Source organism: Diorhabda sublineata, chromosome 6 (assembly GCF_026230105.1).
Source record: "Diorhabda sublineata isolate icDioSubl1.1 chromosome 6, icDioSubl1.1, whole genome shotgun sequence".
In the NCBI taxonomy this organism is placed as follows: Eukaryota; Metazoa; Arthropoda; class Insecta; order Coleoptera; family Chrysomelidae; genus Diorhabda; species Diorhabda sublineata.
The window spans coordinates 4,662,872-4,686,972 of record NC_079479.1 but is presented as its reverse complement, the minus strand read 5'-3'; the positions used below and the strand labels follow the sequence as shown (position 1 = coordinate 4,686,972).

Sequence of the window (24,101 nt, the reverse complement as noted above, 5' to 3'; positions counted from 1 at the left end):
TTTTTGATTTTGTTTCCGAGCATATACTATACTGTTTATTTGTTTAATTTCTTTTTTATATTCTTTATTCTAAATATATTTTAAAAATTGCTAAAGTGGGGGATGAAATTGCTACCTACTTCTAATAGTTTTCAAAAAAATAACAAAAATTAGATTTATTTGTACACATTTTCATACTTTTTATCCAATTTTCAAAATACTCTATTGAGAAGATGGTGTGTGGCTGTTGATTTGAAGATTTTTATGCCCTTTGACATCCCATATATGTGTCCAAGCCATCTCAATTGTGCTTTATATACTTTGGTATTATCTTCACTCTTTCTGTATTTTTTAAATTTCTTATATATTTTTTTATTTTAATTAGATTTTAAAAACTTTTAAAGTGAAGGGATGAAATTGCTATCCAATTCTAGTAGTTTTAATAAAATAACAAAAATTAGTTTTATTTGTACAAATTTCCATACTTTTTTCTAATTTTCAAAATACTAGAATGAGGATATGGTGAATGGCTTTTGATTTTAAGATTTTTATCCCCTTTGGCATCTCGCATGTACTTTATATATTTTATATCTAACTGATTTTGCCTTTATCTATATGTTTTATTTCGTAATTTATCTTTTTTGTTTTATTTTTAAAACTGTTGAGTGAAGGGATGAAACTACCTAATTCCAACAGTTTTAGCAAACTCAAACCTTTTTACAATTTCCAAAATCCTTAAATACATAATATATAACCAGATAAAAAAAACAGTATATATAGTAAAGTAAATGCAATCAAGATGAAGTACCTACGAAAAACAGAAGGAAAACTGGGGTGGATAACACAAGAAATGATATTATAAGATACAACTAACAACTAGAAACAATGAAAGAAAAAATAAATAAGAGAATCTTAAACTGGTTTTGAGATCTAACAAGGACGGTAAAAAATAATTAACAAAATGGATATGGAAAGCAAGAGCTATAGGAAGAAGGAGCAGAGCAAGAAAAACATGCAACAAACAAATAGCAGATATAGGAAAACAAAGACAGTATACAATAAATCAAAAGATACTAGTGAAGGACAGGAAAGTATGGACGAAATGGGTAAATGTATAATTAATACATTTCTGACGCCCTAGAGAAGACAAAAGAAAAAATAACAAGTAGAAAATCTTCAAATACATTATATATATAACCAAATAAGAAAACAGTATTATTTAATATATTTATTTACAATAAAACTAAAGAATGTATAAACTACACATTATTATGCATTGGAGAATGTTTTACCACATAAACAAATAACGTGATCCATATTTAGCTTCTGGTTTAGGAACATCTGGAGGAAGACCAGGAGTAGCATCTTCATATACAGTTTTACCTTCTTTTTCTGGTCTGGGTCTTTCAGTTTTGTGAACATGAACTCGAGCAAAATAATCATAAGGAGGTCTATCCAAACCTAAATTATCCTTTATGCATTTATCGAAAACTGCTTGAGTTTTTCTACAACTGTAACAAAAATATTTATTTCACAAATTAGCACGTAAAACTAAATAGGGTTACAGCATTGATTAATACTTACGGTACAAGAGCTTGGTCTGGACTAGATTTATCGAGGCAGTTTACATATTGCATGAATTCATCAGCACAGGTTGCTTTAACTTTTCTGAAAAAATTCAAAGCACAGCTGGTAACAGCTTTGCCTTCATTAATGCATGCTCTAGGATCATTTAACTCGTTACGACACAAAATGAACTCCTAAAAAATTTTATTTTCATTTTTAACAATGATTAGGTAATACTTAACCTCACATTATTTTCCCATTCGCAAGTTTTTCCTAAATGAAAAGCACCCGCTTTAAGAGCGGGGCCTGATAAGGGTACTTCTTGAACGGTCAGTTCTTCTTCGGTGGGAAGAGTTACATCGTCCGTAATACCCATAATAAAATTCAAATAACTGGAAATTCTATAAATGAATAGAATTTATTTATCCTTATGTTGACAGAAGACCGACTGTTTTGTGACATTATTAGGGATACGAAAGATAAATCGATTTTTTTGAATTGAAATATCGATATATCGTCACGAATGATGCTTTATTATAGCTCCGTTATCTATTCGGACTGTGATTTACAACTTCTCAAATGCACCTCTCTTTATATCAGTCACCCTATTATACTTAGATTCATTTCTCTTAAAACGAAGTTGAAGTATTGATTATACGTATAATTTAAATGGAGATGAAAACGTGGATTTTTTAAAAATATTGATATTCCAATATGAGCGATATTTCATTCCTAGATATCAACCGTTTGTTCGTTTGCGGTGAAATGTGGAACTAGTGTAGATTTACATAACATGTGACTCATGCACGCTACTCAATTGAGAACTGTCAAATCAAAAATAAATCGCAAATAGAATTAGAGAATAAACAAAGTACCTTAAAGGTTATAAGTGTTTTTTTATAAGGTGGAAATGTAATTTGTAAGCTGGAAAAACCATTCTTTCATTTTAAACGGTACGTTCATAAAAATAATGGTGACATCAAATAATATGATTGAATTGTAGGTACTATGGCTGAATCAGCGAAACCGGGGGTACAGCCCCTTGTTAAAATCGGTCACTATATTTTGGGAGCAACTTTGGGTGTTGGTACCTTCGGTAAAGTAAAAATTGGTGAACACCAGCTTACTGGTCACAAAGTAGCTGTGAAGATTTTAAATCGTCAAAAAATTAAGAGTTTAGACGTTGTTGGCAAGATTCGAAGAGAAATTCAGAATCTAAAATTGTTTAGACATCCCCATATTATCAAGTTATACCAAGTTATAAGTACACCTACTGATATTTTTATGATTATGGAGTATGTTTCGGGAGGAGAACTTTTTGATTATATAGTCAAACATGGAAAACTACAAGAGCATGAAGCAAGAAGATTTTTCCAACAGATAATTTCAGGTAAAAAATTTTATAATTTTGTTATAGCTGAGAAATTAAAAATGTAAAAAAATAAATATTGGATACTAAGATTGTCATAAAAATATTAATTTGCATATTTTATTCTATATTCTTATTTCTGGGGCACTTTTATATATATTTGTTGCTAATTGATTTTGGGTCTATTCTTGATGAAACTTAGTTTTTAAAACAAGTAAAAAATTGGCATTTTTTCCTGTTTTGGTCTTTATACAGACTAAAATAGGTGACAATATTGATTTTTCTGATTTTTCACCTGTTTTACAGAAAATTTAGCAACAATTATATATTTTTCTTATTTATTTTCATTTTTAATTAATTATTTATGATTTAATTATTTACTAACTTATATTTATTTAAATTCACTGTTTACTTCTTACTATTCTGATCCGTTCTCTATGACATCCAATTATTCACTGAATACTCGCTGATAAACAAGTGCCTATTTATACACAACAGATTTCTCGATAATTCGGGTTCTAGAATGTAAACAATGAAAAAGGCCTTATAAATTGATTTCATCAAAACTGCCATAAAATATTGTAAACAGATTTATACATAATTCAAATATTAGCTGATTTATAACCGTTCTTGGAAATTTGTACCTGGCACCTTCACCTAATTTAAAATTTTATTAACATAATCGAATATGACTGGCTTCACGGTCCACAGAGTGTTCTAAATATGTTGGGTTTTTGGAATGTAACTTTTTCTTGGAATAATTTACAGGAGTGGATTACTGTCACAGACATATGATTGTACATAGAGACTTGAAACCAGAGAATCTATTACTTGATCATAATATGCATGTAAAGATAGCCGATTTTGGATTGTCCAACATGATGATGGACGGAGAATTTTTAAGAACTAGCTGTGGATCACCCAATTATGCTGCACCAGAGGTCTTAAAAACTTATTGTGTAATTACTTAATATTTGATTTTAAATAATTGCAGGTTATTTCCGGTAAGTTATATGCTGGTCCTGAAGTAGATGTATGGTCTTGTGGAGTAATACTTTATGCCCTCCTTTGTGGAACACTACCATTTGATGACGAACATGTTCCTACGTTATTTAGAAAAATTAAATCAGGGATTTTTCCAATACCTGATTATTTGAATAAATCAGTGGTTAACCTACTGTGTCAGATGTTGCAAGTCGATCCAATGAAAAGAGCTTCAATTGAAGATACCAAAAAGCACGAATGGTTCCAAAAGGATTGTCCAGCCTATCTGTTTCCATCACCCGTAGAGCAGGATGCTTCCGTTATTGATACTGATGCTGTGAGAGAGGTAATATAATTATGTTAATTTTTTTAAGGTGCAGTAATCAATGGTCTGATTCGTTCAAGTATATGTTTCAGAACTCTGATATATCTTCTAAGATAGAACTTTTTAGAAATATGTATAACAGGGGATTCTTATATATCATATACTAAACATCAGAGGCTAAAAAATAGAATTTGGAAATAAAGTTTCTAGAAAAAATATAATTCTAAATGTCCAAGAAGCATAATTTTAGATATGACTTAGAAAATTTTACTTTCAATGTATAGATTTCAGTTCTAGAACAGAAACCACCAAGAACGTCAACTGTGTAGCACACGTAACCTGAAGATAAGCTCTTTCAGTAGAAGATTATTTTTTTCAACTTATTTATATTGGTCAATTTTTGAAATGTTAATATTTTAGAAAAGATACCCACTGAGTTCAATAATATTTATTTCATTTAGTGACATATCAGTACAGCACAGCAAAGGTTAATATTCTATCTTGATCAGGTTTGTGACAAGTTCGGTGTTCAGGAAGAGGAAGTTCACGGTGCTTTACTCAGTGGTGATCCACATGATCAACTAGCAATAGCTTATCACCTTATTATTGACAATAAACGTATTGCTGACGAAGCGGCTAAAGCAGAATTAAAAGATTTTTATGTAGCTGGTAGTCCTCCATCAACTAGCCCAAGCCCCAGTCCACACGATACTATTAATAGCCCAATGAAACCACATCCTGAAAGGATTGCACCGCAAAGACCTTGGCCTCCAACTACAACCCCAGCTGATAGAGGGAAAGGTAATTATTTGAAATAATATCAATTACTTACAGATGTTTTTGAGGTTTTTTTAATCATAGTATAAAAGTGTTAACTAAGTTTCTGGTCCTTCGATCTAGATATTAACAATGGAAGGCTCAAAGGACCCGAAAGTTTGCTATTACCTAGGGCGTTAAAGTAAAGTGAAAATTTGTATATTTTGACTTTTAAATTACTCCAGGTGTTTACATACAAATTTTCATTTGTAGTTAAAAGGGCGAAATGGCATTTGGGAATCCGATCACAGAGTAAACCGAACGACATTATGATGGAAGTATACAGAGCCATGAAGGCATTGGATTATGAATGGAAGGTCATTAATCCTTATCATATTCGTGTTAGACGTAAAAATAAAATGCAGAACAGGCACGCTATGATGTCGTTACAATTGTATCAAGTAAGTAACCAAAAAGTTGGTAATTGGTTATTGTAGAAATCATAGTGACAATATATAAGAAAATTAATAAATTTCACACTTTTTAGGTTGATTATAAGAGTTACCTTTTGGATTTCAAGAGTTTAAGCACGGAAGAAGCAGAATCGAATGTAAGCAACGTCTTATTGGACGCCATTGCTACTCCCATTCAAAACGTTCCTATATCAAACAACAAACCAACTGGTCATCATACCATGGAATTTTTTGAAATGTGTGCTGCTCTTATTATTCAACTTGCTAGATAAAAGTATAAATTTAAATGAGACCATGAATTAATAATTTGTTAGAATATTCATAAATATATGGCTGTTGTTTAAAAAAACACAATATTAATTGTATTTTTGTTGTCATAAACTTGATAAACATTTTGTATCACAATATTTTCCTCAAACTTTTTCAGTACGGAAGAAATAAATATTAGTAACATTTGAGATGGTAGGCAGTATGAAATGTTTTGTTGATTTCAGACTGTTGAAGTAACCATTCTTGTCTTTACCTTTTCAAGTGTCTGAAGAAGTTCCTCTATCCATTTTCTTTTTTCCCTTTATGTATCGCTTCTTTTTATTTGGTTTTTCCATTTCTTTCTTGATCTCCCTCTTCATCTTTTAATGACTTTTCCATTATTTCCCCTGTAACCTGTCTTTATTCCTATCAATATGTGTACTAATTGAACAGTTTATTAGCTTTCTGTCTTAATTTTTTCTTGTCCCAATATTCTCAGTTATTTCAATTTCCACTGCGTTTATTGTTGTTTCATTTACCCTCTTACCCAAAGTAAAAAATGATCATACTTAATTGGACAGAAAACATGATATATATGAAAAAGTATATTTTAACACAGTTATAAGTAAACATCTTATTTTCTTTTCTTCCTATCTGCTATCATATTCAACACCCTCGGTAATTCTTTCAACAGATCTTCATTGGATAAATTAAAATCATTATCAGCCCAAAAATGTTTCAATTCAGTCATTACTAGTCCCATAACTTTTCCTCCTTCAACTCCTCTTTCTTTAAGTAAAATTCCACTTAAAGGAAATTTCGGTATTTGCCAATTTTCCAAGTCTTTCCAATAAGGTGAATTATTATATTTTAAAACTTCCACAGCCATTTTCTTGGTGTTTTCCGGTTTGGAAATTGATTTCAAGATTTGTTGTTGAAAAGGCATTAGCGGTTTCGGATGTAATTTAGGTGTTCTATTTTCTATTATATATAAAGCTAAATCTCTTTCATAAGCTGATAATTTAAGTCTTGAATGGAGTGCCTTTGCATCATCTACAGTCTTTAACAATGAAGAAATAACCGTAATAGCATTCAAGTTTAAATGGCCACTTTGTTTCCATACTCTTCTCAACTCTGATAAATCAGGATTATCTGGCAAACCTAAAAACAAAATGTAATAATATAAAATATAGGGAATTATAGTTTCTGTACCAATGTAAGGTGCTAAACTATTCTCTACCATCACTACCATGAGCTCCCCTGCAAACCTTCCTTCTAAAATCTTTTTCAACTCCATCCAAATTCTTTCTCCAGAAACGTTTTGCAATCCACTAGCATTATCCTTAATAGCTTTCAGAGTTTCTTCTTCATGTTTATCTGGCTCTAAAGCTATTCTTCCATAAAACCTGGAATCCAAAATAATATAAAAGAGACCAAAGGAAATAAATTGGAAAGTATTTGCAACAATATTGGAAAAACTGAAGAAAATCAAATAGAAAATACATTAAAAGACTAGTTGAACAGTGGTGGTTAACTAATTGAACAATTTCTTCACTGGTTCCAGATGAATCTGGAAAATAAAGGTGGAAATTACAAAATGGAAAAAATAATTGAATGAGCAAATATCTACAGATAATGTAGAAGAAAAAATTCAATACATAACATAGTTCCATGAGAATGGTCATTATAATATATACAAATAAAGTAAAAAAAACAAAAATAATGGACAATTATAGGTTATAGCAATGTAACATTAAGGTCTATTGTGCCCTTAGTAACATTCTATATATCTACTGCTCATCTTCCAGTTGCAGAATTCTAATTAATTACTGCTTAAAAAGTTATATTCTCGCTCTTAGAGTTTTTTATGTAAAATTAGGTGAATTGGAGTTTCATCATTCAAATACTTTTTGAATCTTGTAGTATCACAGTTCTTAGGAAACTTTTAGAGTGGTCCAGCCTAGGAAGTACTTTTCTCAGTTTATTATTTATGAAACTCTTGGAGGAGGATTTGCCTATACCACAGAAAGGCTCTAGATCAATAAAAAATGTTTATGCTCCTTTCGTGACCTCTTGATTCCTGTATTCCTGATATTTTTTTAATCATTTCCACATAGCTGATAATTTCTGGAAAATGGAGAACACTGCAATCTAAATTTTAAACAGCACCAGTGTAATGTTATCTAAGGTGTCCATTGGCCCCTTAAAAATTTTTTAAATAGCACTCCAAAAAGAATAATACTTAAGGAATTTGACATGTAATAAAATTATGAAAAATAAATATTCGATAATTACCTAAAATATCTTAAAATCCTTAAATAATCCTCTTGTATCCTAGTGACAGCATTACCTACAAATGCTACTCTATGTTTCTGAAGATCGTCCAATCCAAAAAAATAGTCATACACTGAACCATCAAAACTTAAAAACATCGAATTTATTGTCAAATCTCGTCTAAGAGCATCTAGCAACCAATCTGTTGTAAATTGGACTTCTGCGTGTCTACCATCTGTCAATACATCTATTCTTAAAGTTGTTACCTGTTTGTTATATTCAATTTTGTCGTTCATTAATGATTAATTTCAATTATTTTGTCTTACCTCAAAATTTTCTTTATCGTTTATTCTAGGTGTAATAGTACCATGTTTTTCTCCATTAGCATTAATCATTCGGACATTTTCTGAAGTAAACATTTCTTTCATTTGTGTAGGAGTAGCCGTTGTTGCAAAATCTAAATCTTTCGGTCGTTTTCCCATCAAAAGGTCTCGTACGGCACCTCCCGCTATGCGGATTTCATATCCGTATTCTTTAAATATGGATATTAGAGCTCGCAATTCATCGTTAAATATAGAATTAAATTCTGGAGTATCCAATTTCATTATGATGGGATTTTCTCTTGATTTAGGTAGAGCCATTTTCCTTAAAAATTGAACTCTTTCTTCTCTTGATAAAGCACTTATCTAAAAATATGGTAACATGAGAAAATTATATGGAGTTAGAAAAAAGCACTAACATTGCTGGTGCATGTGCGTTTTATTAACTTGATACTATGTCTCAGAAGAAAATTATTTAAAAAAATCATCCTAATTAACTCTTATTACCTTACTTAAATTTTCATCTTGTTTAATTATGTTTGTAGGTTATGATTTGATTTATTGACAACGGAGAAGTTCCATACTTTAGATTAGGAAAATATGTTAACGTGATTACTGCTTCAGTCAACAATTCCCTTTTTTTATTAAATAACAAAAAGCCATTCTTTATATCATTATTATCGACAAGTTACACACATTCAAAGAATATAATTTCTAGAAATGCTTTTTTAGGGTGAAATTTAAATTTATTATTTGTTCCTTACTACATATGAAGCCGGTAACCAACACATTAGTCACAACTGTTGTGGTTAAATTTTTTGTTAAATTGTTGGTACCAATTGAAATAATTTATGGGTTATATTTTCGCGCCAAAAGTAGATACAGCTTTTTAACGAAGAGTCGTATATATGTAAAGAACATCTAATTTAATTACATAAAAATGACAAGCATAGAAGAAATAAAGTCATATTTTCAAGAACTTAACATATTAGTAAATGATGCGATATTAAATAAATGTAAGTATTATTTTTTTGAGGTTATAAGGGGCCAACATTGTTGTCTTCTATTTTTACAGGCTTGGAGTTGTGTGCGACTTACAATATAGATGCAGAAGATTTTTGTGATCAATGGTATGCTTTCACAGCTTCAAATCTCAATGGAGCTCCACCAACAATTGAAGATTTGGAAAAAATGGAGAGAAAAGAATTTATTAAATATAAAGATCATAGTTTAACTAAATCAAATGTTTCTAAACAGAACCATGATATTGAAGAAGACAGGTATTGTGAAAAAATAATTTTCATGTGTATATTTTAACGTCTAATATATTTTCTGTTTTTAAATAACAGAAGAAAAAATTACACGGAAGCTGCTGTATTAACTCCAAAAGCAAAGGTGAGTAATAAAAAACAAATTGCCTGCGGTCAAAAACGAACGTTGGCTTATGATTTATAAAAGTTTACCACCATTTTTTCTTCCTTTCTCGTCCCGCATGAATGATTATTAAGATAGCGGATGTTTTATCTTCCTCTATAATATATTCTATTATCGCGAAGAGAGAGACAGTCATTGGCACGTCTGTCGAATATTGCACTTGCGCACAGTTACTTAAAAGTTTTCTCAGAAACTTTTCAAGGCTATTTTATCCTTCAGCGGCCATTGTTAAATCTGGTGAAGACGCTTGCTTGGCTTTTGTTTGTGCGGATTTCAGTGTATCGACTCATGTTTTAAGGGTTTGCTTCATTTAATGCAAAAATATGCGCCGGCATTTTTGCAACCTGTTGATTCAGATTGTCGTTTTCATTTCGAATAGTTGTGAAGTGTGTGATGAATTTATTTTATCGTATTTTGCGGTCGTTTCGTAGGAACAAAGTAGTGTAAACAACCTTTAACTGAGATTTTGTTTGTAGACGAAATCATTTACAAGGTTAAATTTCATTAACCCTAATAATGTACTTATTATCTCTTTGTATTGAACGTTTTTTTTACCATTTTCACGCTTTTTTATTGTTTGTTAGTCCAAATTTTAAAGTAGCGTCAGTGATCGTTTTTTTATGTTATACAAGGAAGACTAAACTTGGAAAGTTTTTAGTGAGTGAGGGTTTGGTTTCACGTTTTTTTTTAATTCGTGACTAGATCCACACTCATTAAGAAAGTTTCGAGTATACACGTTTTATTCGAAAAAATCCAATTGCAATTGTGGAGTAAATCAGAACCTTGTGTTGGCGCGTATGGCGCTAGTGCACGCAAATTTAAGAATCGTGACTAGATCCATACTCGTCTATAGGGGCTCCTGTGACCAGTGATGTACTACAAGAATATTTTGTGAAATTTTTTTATTAGACAATAAATTTTTGTTCTTCAAAAAAATACTTTTTGTTGCATTCTACAATTTCAAATTAAACTTAGATAAATGATGTATTTAATGGCTATGTTTCTAAAGATTCATAATTTTCAACTTCCGAACAATCCATATTTGTTCATGTACAAGAATCATTTAGTGTAATAATGATGGAATATAAAATTTTGTAACTTTTCTAATGTTGTACATGTGTTTACTATGTTTTAAAATAGTTTTATTTCATTACATAAATGTTAATTGTTTATAATAATATAATTTTCTATGTATATAATTATTGTTTGTAATATCCTATAACTTTTTATATGTACAATGATTCCCATGCTTTTCTTATTTCTGAACTCAATATTTATTTTTCCATTCAACCTATTCCCGAATTTTAATTTTTTTCCTGTATTGTATGTACATTAAAACTATTTTTAACTTCATGAGTACATTTATGAATTTGTTTAAATAAAATATAATTTCTACAGTTTATTCTATATTTAAAAAAAAGTTTTTCAAATCTTTATATTTCAAATCTATATATATATATATATATATATATATATATATATATATATATATATATATATATATAATTTGTGAAGATTCTATTTCTCAACATATATTTGTTATATATTGCTAATGTAGCAGAAAATGTAATCACATTTTATTTTTTATCTCCTTGATACATATATCTAATTACAGAAAGTTTTTAGGTGTTTACCACTTATATTTTTATCTTCGCTGATGATGCAGTTTTATGTCTGCATGGTATTTTGTTCAAGACTGATTAGTATATAATTAAATAATACTGTTTTGTTTCACAGGCCATAAATATTTCTAGGGAACCATTGATAAAATCTTTGTCATAACAATTTTTATATATTATTGAGTCATTTCATAGAATTAAAATTATATCGCATAATAGACTGAATAGAAAAGATGATAAAATTCTTATTTATATATTAGTTGAAAGTTTACTTAGAATGAATATGATTATTTTTCAGTTAAATAAAAAATATGATTAAAAGTTTCACCAAGAAAATTTTAATCATTATGTATTCTACAACTGGAAACTAATATTAAATTATTTTTTTATAAATAGTTATTTTTTCCAATCAATTTCCATCCCTATTTTTTCATGTTGTTCTTCATTACTTCTATTTTCACTTAGTCTTCTAGACATTTATATTTTTTTTATTTCCTTTTCGAATTTCATCTCTAAACGACAACGTGAATACTATTTAGTAAACTTGTTCCAATTTCTTTTGGTACTTCATTGTTCTGAAGAAACAGATTGTTTCATCTCTTCTTACAAATTTCAATTTTTAAAATTTTCAGACAGTGGGATCTCATAACACATATTCTTTTTTCCCTTTTTTTATTATTGTGGTCATTTAACTTATTTTTTTAATTTATATTGAAAATTTCGTTTTTCATTAATTTCTTTATAGAAATAGAGAGAGTAGGCATATGTAACCTTGTGATATCTCAATTAGTTTGAAATCTCCTGTTTTTTATGTGAGTTGACTCCTAATAAACGTTTATTTATAAATAAATATTCAAATATACGAAATAAAACAAATTCTAAAGAAAATATATAAAAGATTTTCATTATATTAATCTGTCCAGAAAAATTTATTTGAATTAATATATATTTAATGTAAAGTAAGTTTTAGTAGATGTTTAAGTTTTGTTCCACTAAACAATTTTCAAATTTTCTATTTAAATACTTAATCTGTTTGCCTATAATTGTAGTTTCATTTAGTATTAATGTGTGGGCATTTTTATTACTTTTCCACATTGTAAAATTTATTCTTCTCTATTCCTTGTCTTTGTCTTACAGCCCTAGACTCCTCTCTTCATTAAATCTCCTTATACCATCTCTTTTTGGGTCTTTTTCTTCGTGTTCCTGTCATATTTATATTGGTAATCTTCTTTTCCATTCTTCATTCCGACATTCTTTTTAAGTGTCCCAGACTGTAATATTACTATTCAAAAAAGAGGATCAGTTCAATATTAGAGCTACCTGCATGAAATTACTATAATATGTAATTTTCACATTATAGACAAAACAAATTTTACGAATAAGCTTCATATACGACATTTTATCGATATATGGGACAATTAAGGTGAAATAAGTAATGTTTCAGAGTGTCCTCAATATTAATTTCTTCTTTTATATACCGTGGTGTTGTATTCACGTGGTCATCTGGATCTTACAATACTGCAGAAAGCTTCAAATATAAATCCTAAGTTTGTTTTCAATATTTATAACAAGCTCATTTTATAAAATAATTTGTTTAGGCACAATATTTTGTCTTAAGTGTTATTAACATTTGTTTTATCTCTATTATTTCCTCCGGTTTTTTTATTGTTTTGTCATTTATCCCAGATTGCATTGGATATTGATTTTTTATTAAATTATGAGGGTATTTAATTCATTATTCATTTAATTATTTTAGTAGCTTAGACAACAAGGGTTCAAATACCATTTTGTTCATAAATACTTAATGTACTGGTGTTTTATACAACTCTGCTCAATGTAACTCAATCAATACTCTCAAAACATTGAAATTAAGATACAATATTAAACTAAAAAGTGAAGTTGTTTTTTGAAAACATTTTTTAAAAAGTGAGAATATCTTTTCCTATTATACACTCAACAATTTTTAGAAAACCAATATTAGACTATGAAATTTTATTTCTCTTCTAAAGATTATCCCACCTTACCAATTGCCACTATAGCTGGATGAGAGCCTTTGCCTCTAAACTAGTCTTTTCCTCACCAATGTTTCCCGTCTTACATTCATGTTTGTGATTCTTCATTACCTCAGTTCATCTGATACGGGGTCTGCTTCTTATTCTACTGTTGTATTTTGCATTCATGATTCTCTTAGATATACATTTGTCTTCCATTATTTGGATGTGGTCAAACCATCTCAACCTTTGGACTTTAATGAACCGAACGATGTTTTTATTGCCTTGTATTTCATCGGTGTTTCTATTATTTCGGATCCTCTAGTCTTCTTCGTTCATTCTAATTCTTCTAATAATTTTGCTCTCAAATATTCTTAAGCCTAGTCTTTTTGTGTCACAACCCAACATTCATTACCATAAGTTTCGATTAGTGTTATTTGAGTCCTATAGATTTTCAACTTCGTTCTTCATTTTATTATTTCATTTTTCAGGAGCTTCAGATTCGCCAATTAAATTCTATTACCGCTTTGTATTGTTTCTTATGTGGCGGTGGTTAATTGTTCATATTTTTTATTAAAATTTATTAATTTGAAAGTTTAACCATCTATTATTAAATCTTCCACTATCCCATCATCTTCTGATACCGACATTTTCATAAATACAGTTTTAGATTCATTAATAACTAGGCCGAGCTCTTTACATTTTCTATCTACATTTTTGAAAAGTTTTATCGGTCTTTTTGTACACAAACTGGGTCGATTTATTAAATATAGTAGAACCTCTCTGATTTATTTGCTTGATTCCTTTATGTAAAAGTATTTATAAAGAGTGTACAAGAGAGTGTAGAATATATTTCTTTGTAGGATCTTCCTAAAATTTGGTCTTGTGGCTCTGCTGAAATATTTATGTATACGTTTTTCGATATTTTCTTATTTCAGAGCCCTGACTATTTTAATTATTAAATATTTCGACACGAGTAAAGCATTTTGATCTGGTTTTGATCATTTTTAATTCTTCGCAGGTTAAAGAAAATGCTGGGACACCAACTTCGAAAATTATACATGAAAATAAGAGTAATATCAATACACCAGTGTCAATGTAAGTATGTAGAATGTTTTTTTTAATTGAACGTTTCTACTAGCTAAGACTTAGATACAAAAGCATTTCTGTAGCTTAAGTAGTTAATACAAGGAACATTTTATTTATTATCATTCCATCGTTTTTATGATTTTCAAATTCTAAGCCAAATGCCACAATTCACTGTCGGAAAGTCGAAACAGTTTGTACAGGTCTCATAACAAATAGGGAACTTTGGAGTAAAGGGAATAATTGCAAATGATCAGAAACAAGAAAATTTAAACTTGCAACACATTTGCATGCTTGAAACAGCACATAATAAATATGGTACTTTATACTAATTCATTCATCACTTTTATTATGGAAATATATGTTTCTGTTTTGAATTATACTTGATACCCTCTATTAGTGTAAATTTTATACAATTGTATTTTTTATCAGAAAATACAGAACTATTCAAAATTAAATAGAACATTTTCTTAGACCTTTTAGTTGGTACAAACAAAATAATAAAACTTTTCCTAGAAATTTTCTTGTTTTTGTGATTTATTTTGAACAAGGTTCGTGTTTAAGTATTTCTAATCAAATGCATTCTAGTCCCAGATAATCCTTTATATTAATCAGAATTTGCTCTGTCATTTTAATCTGTTCGAAAGGATAAATTTGAATTGAACAGAGTGAGTCTCAGCACTGCACCGAGTGCTGCTATGGACACAATCTCCTCTTTATATTTGAATATACCATTACCTTTCAAGAGGACATGTATATTATATTGTAAAATAATTTTTATTATGTTTTAGTAAATCTTCAGAGAAGTTCAATAAACGGAAAGATTCTGGATCAGTACAAAATTCATATGGATCTGTTGCAGCGAAATTTAAAAGGGATTCTAATGTGGTGTTATCTGTTAACGAAGTTCAAAGCCACAAAATACCTACTGATATTAGGTACATGTACGAAATTATGGGCAAAAAAAAGAAAATTATGAATAATATGATACGAGATTTGGGACATGAAATTTTAGATAAATACGGAATGAATTTGTCAGATGGCGTTCTAATTAGCCAAATGGTAAGTTTTAAATTTCAAAAGACTTTTCAAAAAGACTGAAACTGTTCATATGAACTCTGTTTATTGTAGATAGATTGTGGTGTTTTGCATTTGTAGTAAATTTTCTTTATTCGTTTCTATTCTCCACGAAATATCTCCAGTTTTTCAATTTCATTTTATTGAGATCTAATTCAATTTTAACTTAGTTCTTAGTTTGTGAATTTTCTTTATGGTGATTTTCTTTCCCATATAATTATTTATACCATACAGTTTTTCATGCTTTGTAAAAGCATGTTAATTTCCCAATTCGTTTAGTCATTTTTTTATCTCTTGGGTCCTGATATTGTTTTGATAATATGCCGTTTTTTGTATTAAATTAATGTTCTTGTTAAGAAAATAAGAATTCAAATCATTGTGCCAAAGTTTATTGTATGGTGTGAAATGGACATTAGTTTAAATATTAACAATGCTATTATGAACAGCATATGGTACAAATAAATTTCAATCCCAGTCATGAATTTTTGTATTAAAAAATATCCATTGATCTAGAACAAGTTTCTAATAATAATTATAATTTCATATTATTTCTAGGGAGATATGGTAACTTATGGTAGGATCGTGTCAGATGCAGATGGTAAAATAAATTCGCAGTCGATCCTCTTGGAAGGTACAGATGAAACTAACCTCAACCACACAACTCGCCTCAATATTAGCAAATTATCCAGTTATTCTTTATTTCCCGGTCAAGTTGTAGCGGTCAAAGGAAATAACGTGAAAAATCTAGCATTTGTTGCGGAACGTCTTTACTCTGATGCTGTTTTAGATTTACCTGAAAACCCGCCAATTGTAAATGGTAAGAAGGGTATAATTAATTCTGTATCGTCGTGAAAAACAATCCAGTCTTGTCGTAAGTTAAATTTTAGATTGATGTATCAAAATTTTGTCCAGTTTTCAAATCAACTTTGTTGATACCTCAAAGACCGATTCATTCAGGTCGTTATCGATAGTCACACCTCAGATATCAATATCAACGATAGTGTTCCCCATGGATGCATCTTGTCAGCGACATCGACGATAGCAACCTGTTGTCGTCGTTCAAATCAGCCGCCCCAATAAACACCCAAATCCGTAGGCAGCAACAGATCACCACCATCAATACCGATCTTGAAAACATTCTGGATTAGGGTGGAAGCAATCTGATCGATGGGTGCAGCAAAGACCCAGGCTGCTGTATTTACAAAGAAGCTCTTGACTGGACATAAAATATCACCATCACCGCAAAGTAGCTTGTTGCGTGTTGAGGTTGGAAGCAATACGTCCTGGCATAATCACGTGGTCGAATTTGCTAAGGCAGTTCCACAAAAATTTAGAGCCCTCTTTAAGACCATAAAGCTATATACCCCGCAAGAGCTTCTAATTTTCTAAACGGCCCATATTTGGAATATTGCTCACACATTTGAGAGCAATTCGACCAAAAACTTGGACAGCTTAGAGCACTGATATTACCTCTTCCGAGCTGTCCAACATCCCACCTAGATCCCACCTATCTACAAGACCAACTGAGTTCCCTGAAACACGATTTATTGGGACTCCTTTATTTGGAGAACTGCAAGCCTGTGGAATCAGCTCCTAAAGTACTTCTTTACTGAACAATACAACATAGAGAAGTTCAAGTCAATTTCTACAAGCATCTCTATGAGACAGTTTTTGCTTGTTTGCTTTTTACATAAAAAAGTGTTGGATTTCTACATCATTTTGACAAATAGTCTGCAAATCAAATGATTATTTTTGAAAATAAAAACGTTTTGACACCATTGCTGACTTTCAGAAGCCATTTCAAGAATGCTGCCAGTCACTGGTACATAAAAGGAGATGAATTCAATTTTTGTTACCTTTTAATTTTGTTTTTAATAAAAATTTCACCATATTTTTTTTATCATGTCTCGTATTTTAAAGTGAGCATTAATAAATACTTATTGTATTGTACAATTATTAAAATGTAATTGCGGCACGTCTGGCATAATGTTTGTTGATGATGGAATGGTATTTATTAAATTGTTGATGTGGTTTTATTCATTCGAATTTAAAATTAGATTGGTTGTATTAACTTTTTATTTTGAATTGATTAATCAATATGATTTTTGACTCCTGTCGTGGATATAAAACCAACACATAATTTCATCGAAGATTTGAATACACATAAATTGCTTTCACCTCTTAATTATATTTAATCCATCTTTACTATTTATAGACCAGGGTCAATATTAAACCAAAAAAAATAATAGTAGGGTGAAACCCGCTGGAAAAGGAGGAGAATATAACAAACATTAAAAGGGGTTGAGTTTTTAAGGGTAAGAAACTGTATCTAGAAATTTTCGGCAATACTACAAGTCTTATGAAAAAAAGTCAAATGGCAAAGTTGTAGGTAATATGAAGATCTATAGTTTATTTTCATCTTTTACAAAAAAATTTTTGATAGATTATATAAAACTTAGAGTAACAAATAATTTTCTTCAGATTCTGATTTTTTAAAATCATACATATGGAATAATTTCAAAATTTTTTGGTTGAAATGTTTTGAATGATCCACCATTCCGTTGCAGTGTTGATCAAACCATAATCATATTTTGTAACATTCCAATCGATATTCTGTTACGCAACATATTCTTTATAATGTTATATATAGATATTTAGATAAATTACAAAAATCCCTAAAAACCTCCCATCCCACATTTTTGCCCCTAAATTTGGAGGGGAAACCCTGGTATTCACCTAATTTCGTGCAGTGAAAATATTTTTAGTAAAAGATGACAATAAAATACCTAAAACTTGGTTATTTTGAATTTTTCACATACATTTTGAGGTTATGTGAATGCAAGAGTTGTAGATCTTTTTATTACCTACAACTTTCTTCCACAAGACTTGTAGTTTTGCCGGAAATCTCAGATACACCGTTTTTTACCCTTAAAAACTCATCCCTTTCCTTTTCCCGACCTCAGATAAATTATTTTTTCTTTTATTTTTATTATATTTATTTCCTTTTCCATTCTGTTAAATATTCCTTTCAATCCTTCTGTATAAACAGGATTGAAATGAACTAGAGCAAATTTTTCTTGGAAAATAAGTTGAGTTTTAGTTTATCTTCAGTTTCTGAAGGCGATAACTTGTTTATCGAAACGCGTGTCAGACAGTGTGGTGTAAACAGTGTGTTCAGTATAAATGTCACCAACTGTTCCATAAGTTCCAATTCATACATGGCTCATTTATTAAAACCAAAGATGTGAAGATTGGAATGGGGCATATAATTTTTTTTAATTGTAGCCATTTGAACCAACTAGGATCTTCATTAGGCCCTCGATTCTAGTGCAATAAAAAGTTATTAGTTGAGCTTTTTTTTCTTGGACAAGAAGAAATTGTCTCTTTTGGTTGAAAAAAGTACTATTTTTGTTACAATGCCTAAAAGTATTAATAAGGTTCATTATATTTGACAAATTCATTTCATTTTGATTCTCTAATGGCCCCGAATAATATAAAGTGCACAAGAAAACTACTATCCACTTTTTTATGGAAGGTTGATGTTAATATACAAAAATTTCTTCAATTTCTTATTTCTTAGACCTTTTGATATATTAATGCTTCTAAATGTTCTTGATGTTAGGTCTCTTTTGTTTTAAAATTATTTTTTTTAATGTTTGAGAGATTGATGAAGATTGAAGTTGAAATGTCAGTTTTTATCTGTTTCAAAAATGATTAAAAAAAAATAATTTTAAAACAGAAGATACCTAAAATCAAGAACATTTAGAATTATACAAAAATTTTACCTAACTCATTTTGAAATGTACCAATTTTTCATGATTAGTCATTTAGTCAGAAACATTTTTATATAAAATAAATTTTCACTGAAATAATCAAAGTACAACCTTGTTCTTATAATGATAGAGTGAAAGTGCGAAAGTAAAAAATAAATCATTTCATAATAATTTTACAATGAAAAATGTTTCAGGTTCTATACAAATAATAGTAGCTGCGGGCCCTTTCACTTTTAAAGAAAACCTATCATACGAACCTTTACACGAACTCTTAAAATATGTATTGGAACACGAACCTCACGTTTTAATTCTACTTGGACCGTTTTTGGACAGCACTCACGAAGGCATTTTAACAGGTCAATTAACCCAAACTTTTGATTCATTTTTTGAAGAATTGATAGAAAATCTAATGATATCTTTACAACATTTGGATACTCGTGTTGTCATAGTTTCTAACTTAAAAGATGCCCACCATCATCCTGTATATCCCACACCGCCTTATCGTACTAGAGAAAATTACAATAAATTAACTTTCGTCTCTGATCCAGCCGTCATTGAGATTGATGGTTTGGTTATGGCTATTACCACGGCGGATATTTTGTTTCATATGAGCAATTACGAATTGCATTAGTAAGTGACTACATACTAACACATCACTCGATAAGTCGTGTGACTAAGAAGAATACATTTTTTTGACAAGAATCGATTTTTTGAGATCAGCGAAGCCAGTAGTCACTGTGGGACAGATTTGGACTATACGGTGGATGAGGAAGAAATTCTAAGTGTAATTCGTTGAATTTAACCATCGTTGTTATCGACATCTGAATCTGTGCATTGACTTGGTTAAACAGTAGTTTTTTCTTCGACATATAAGGCCGTTTTTCCTTAATTTTTGCATTCAAAACGATCCAAATCCAACAACTCTATGTAGAATTCGCTATTAATGGTATCTCCCTTTTGGAAATATTTGATGAAGAATATTCCATGCTTTCTAGTCCACCAGCTAAAGCCCATTCAGATGATGCTCGTTTTGATTCCGGAGTGAAGTGATGTATCCATGTTTCATCAATTGTTACATATCAATGCAAAAAATCTGATTTATTACGTATAAACGTGGCCAAACCCTGCTCTGAACATTTGGTGTTTTTGATCGATTGTGGGTAAACACGGCACCATTTTGAAAAAAACTTTCTCAAGATCAAATGTTCATGCATGATTGTAAACACACTGTCTTCTGATATCTTTACGGCCTCAGCTATCTCTTTTTATGTTTTCTGGAGTAACCATCTCAACTGGGTGTCCAGATCGTTCACCATCTTCGATGCCTACGTTTAAATTCAACAAACCAATAACAAACGACTCTTTACGATAGAGCAAGAGTCTGGATAAGCCATTACTGAGCTTGTACAGTACTTTTTTTTTTCATCAAAAAGCAATGATAACATAAGAGATTGTTTTAAATCCATTGTTTTTAAAATAACAAAAGTAGCTTCATTCAAATAAGCTGTCACTTTTACACATAGTCTATTGAAAGTTGGTACTTAACATAAACATCATATGGATTTGACAATGGGTAGCGTCATCTGTGTGCTTCACACGACTTATTGAGTGATTTAATATAATCTAAAAGTTTGTACGCAAAAGGTGAAACCAGATGAAATAAAATAAATATGTTTTTCAGCGATAAAGAATCTGTGATTAAATCTGGAAGAATGGAAAGACTGATTTCTCATTTATTGAGTCAAAAAAATTTATATCCACTTTACCCTCCCCGGAAGGAATTGAACGTGGACCATGTCTTACTCGAACAATTTGGAACATTGAAAAATAAACCTCACATATTAGTTTTGCCTTCAAATCTAAAAAATTTTATAAAGGTAAGTATCATCGAATAAAATTGAAATGTACAAGGGTGAATTTTACAAGACACGAGAATTAATAGACTTGAGGCTCATCAATCGTGTGACATTGCTCTACAAAATTGAAAAATTTGCATAAGTGGTAGTGATCTGACACTTTGATCATTGAAATATATCATCCTAATGCTTACATGTAGACTGTTTGCATGTTAGTACCATAAGTTGTACCTTTTACTGCAATTGTAGGAGACGATTTTTTATTCACATCTATGACAATTCTCAACCACATATCAAGAATCCATCAAAATGACTTACAAGAGATTGGAATCCAACTTATGGTATGGCTAGCTAATAGTCCTGACCTCAATCCAATAGAGCCTTTTTGGGATGTAATTGAGAGTTTCTTGGGAGCTTTCTTAAACCAGCTAGTAGCAGAATGTTTTTGACAAATATGAAAGTAGAAATAGTTTTATAGATTCTAACTATACAATGATAATTGAATACATTCAAGTATTAAGTCAAAATTTTTTTTTTAATAATGATTCTTGTTTTGCAGGAGGTGAATGATTGTTTAGTAATAAACCCGGAAAAACTCACCAAAGGATTTGAAGCTGGAACATTTGCTAGAATCGAAATAGAATCTGGTAGCAGCAAATCCATCTGCGGTCGAGCAGCTGTACAAATTCTTAAAGTTTAGATATCTAAGAGATTTTAATATATTTTCTTTGAAAAATATGTATTTCAATATTAGAATAAATAATTGATAATTATAAAAAGCTTACAATTGACTTAAAGCTTGCAAGGAAAGTGATGAAGAAAATTTGACAAAATAGGCAAGACTAAAGGTCTGGGTTCCTGTTTGCGGAAAGGGAACACAAATTGAATACTGCTGGATCTACAAAGTATTTGGATTTGAGCAAAAACAATCTGCATATCATTAGATAAGACAATCCCGTCTCAGAAAGCACCTCTAGAAGAAACACATTGCATGCAAGTGTACGTAAAAAATACTTTGAACAAAAAGCCTGTAAATTCATTAGAGATTGCAAGTTAAAATTATAACCTAGTTAGTTTCGTCTCCTCTGTTACTCAACCAAAAAGAGAGTTAGTAACCCTGAACGACCCCTGGGTGTGAAACATATAGCCTTAACCCATCCAATGCGATAGTGACAACCGGTGATACCTTCAACACAGTAGCTAATGGCTAAATGGACAATATCCTTCAGCCATTTTTTTTTTGTAAATCTATGAATATTAATTGGTATAACTTTCCGAATTAATAACCTTAAAGTTGCAGTTTAATGTGATTAAATATATCTTTGGGATTTACGAGAGAGAGCCAGATTGATTTAAGAGAATACTTTGCATCCTGCTTAGCACTTTTTCCATATATAGCACAGGTTTTTCTATTAGAAAATGTAGGTCCTAGTAGCTTATACCTAACCATACCATTTGGTACAAGCCTATGTGCTGAACGGCCCCCTGGCCGCCCACAATGTAACTGTGAACCGTCTAATTAAAAATTTATAAAATACAGTTATAGATATAAATTCGTTATAAAAGAAACAAATTATTTTGGGAACATAATTAAACAGAAAAAATGAATCTTAACACGCTCAAATACTTATTTATATTGTTTTTTTTTTTAATTTTGGAAATCTATATTTTTTTCTTCTAGAATCATTTATTCTTCCAATTCAAAATCATTTGGGTCTTGACACTCGAGTCAACTTCTCATTGGTATATCCCTGTAACCCTATGTTTAACTTTCCGGATCAATATCCATAACAACGTTAACATTTGGTTGGTGTCACTTGCATATGACTTTTGTCAATTATATATCAAATTTTTTATAAGAATTTGTAATGATATTTTTTGCTCAGTGTTTTTTAATATTTTTATCAACTGTAACAGCTAAGGACAAATATGTATTTCCATATAGAAATAAAATTGGATTTTGTAAACAAACTAATAACTACAATAATATTTTGGAAAATCCTTGGTACTTATTCCTCTTAATAATATTAGGAATTATTTTTATTCTTATGTTCCTGGGTAAGTTACTGTTTTTTTTTAATTAATTTGAGATATAATATCGATCATTCTCTAAAATTTATAAAAATGTGATTCCCATAAGCGTAAAAGATTTTTCTTCCATTTTTTATTGAAATTTAACCAATTTAATTACTCTTTGGTAAATGGGTACATGTGGAAACTTAAACTGGCTAGGGAAAAAGAGGTCGATTAGGACGAATTCACAAAGGTAACTGGGAAATTATTTCCAGAATGTGCATAATACAAAAAAAAAACGAAAGTATAATCGAAAATTTTACTTTCTTAGTCTGCGCTCAAGATGTACAACGAAATTAGCAGGACTGGTTCAGTGTCATTGCACTAATAATCTATTACTGGATGCATATTGTCACATTTTCTTTTTTAGGCCTAATAAAAGGTTTGATAGGCATTTGCTGTTCAAGATTTATTGGAGAAATGGGATTAAGCATATTAATAGATTTGCCAAAACCTCTTGATAAGTACAGCGAAAAAGAATATAGAAATTTTCAAGTTAAATACGATTCAGAAGGATGGCCAGTTGATCCAAATACACGTGAAAGGACGGTTAGAGCGCTTCCTAAGTAATATGATTAATCCCATTGATATTCCATTTATTTATTAATAGTAAGACCGTTAATAGCTACATTATACTTTAAGTTGTCTAAAAGCAGCAATTTTTGGGTCCACAGTCCATTCATTTCTCTGGAAACATCGCCGTGACTTTGGACATTTAAATCGGTTGCGTTTAGCGTTCCTTCACTATACGGCTGCCAAATTAAATTCCACAGTTTTCAATCGATAATCGTGTGCGTGCGTTTTGCTACGCCGACCCTTTAAATTAGCTACATTTTGCATCTCTCATAATTTCTTTTCTCCGTCTTACTGCGACATATGTAGTATTTAATCCAGGCT

The 24,101-nt window shown here is 30.3% G+C and overlaps 4 protein-coding genes across 6 annotated transcripts; 2 read left to right on the top strand and 2 right to left on the bottom strand.

The window, feature by feature from the left end:
• Positions 1-1,192: 1,192 nt before the first annotated feature.
• LOC130445022 (NADH dehydrogenase [ubiquinone] 1 alpha subcomplex subunit 8) lies at positions 1,193-1,995 on the bottom strand. The gene is made up of 3 exons (XM_056780486.1): positions 1,793-1,995; positions 1,564-1,739; positions 1,193-1,490 (listed from the first exon to the last, which is right to left on the bottom strand). Exons 1-3 carry the CDS (start codon positions 1,919-1,921, stop codon positions 1,268-1,270), a joined length of 528 nt encoding a protein of 175 aa, XP_056636464.1. The 5' UTR covers positions 1,922-1,995; the 3' UTR covers positions 1,193-1,267.
• Positions 1,996-2,319: 324 nt separating this feature from the next.
• Positions 2,320-6,156, top strand: LOC130445019 (5'-AMP-activated protein kinase catalytic subunit alpha-2). The gene is made up of 7 exons (XM_056780482.1): positions 2,320-2,498; positions 2,549-2,935; positions 3,683-3,855; positions 3,909-4,244; positions 4,733-5,024; positions 5,253-5,440; positions 5,527-6,156. The coding sequence occupies exons 2-7, from the start codon at positions 2,554-2,556 to the stop codon at positions 5,722-5,724; spliced, it is 1,569 nt and encodes a 522-aa protein (XP_056636460.1). The 5' UTR covers positions 2,320-2,498; positions 2,549-2,553; the 3' UTR covers positions 5,725-6,156.
• A 137-nt stretch (positions 6,157-6,293) lies between these two features.
• LOC130445020 (CCA tRNA nucleotidyltransferase 1, mitochondrial) lies at positions 6,294-8,871 on the bottom strand. Of its 3 annotated transcripts, none has more exons than XM_056780485.1 (5): positions 8,803-8,871; positions 8,302-8,661; positions 7,997-8,241; positions 6,914-7,107; positions 6,294-6,862 (listed from the first exon to the last, which is right to left on the bottom strand). In XM_056780485.1, exons 2-5 carry the CDS (start codon positions 8,614-8,616, stop codon positions 6,336-6,338), a joined length of 1,281 nt encoding a protein of 426 aa, XP_056636463.1. In that variant the 5' UTR covers positions 8,617-8,661; positions 8,803-8,871; the 3' UTR covers positions 6,294-6,335. The 3 variants fall into 3 exon arrangements, with proteins under 3 accessions (XP_056636463.1, XP_056636462.1, XP_056636461.1); XM_056780484.1 differs by having other exon boundaries at positions 8,715-8,862; XM_056780483.1 differs by having other exon boundaries at positions 6,294-7,107; positions 8,715-8,862.
• Positions 8,872-9,132: 261 nt separating this feature from the next.
• LOC130445016 (DNA polymerase alpha subunit B) lies at positions 9,133-23,182 on the top strand. Its single transcript, XM_056780479.1, has 9 exons — positions 9,133-9,311; positions 9,371-9,575; positions 9,645-9,690; positions 14,361-14,437; positions 15,217-15,487; positions 16,058-16,319; positions 19,470-19,905; positions 20,957-21,152; positions 21,691-23,182. Exons 1-9 carry the CDS (start codon positions 9,236-9,238, stop codon positions 21,829-21,831), a joined length of 1,710 nt encoding a protein of 569 aa, XP_056636457.1. The 5' UTR covers positions 9,133-9,235; the 3' UTR covers positions 21,832-23,182.
• The last annotated feature ends 919 nt before the right edge of the window (positions 23,183-24,101 follow it).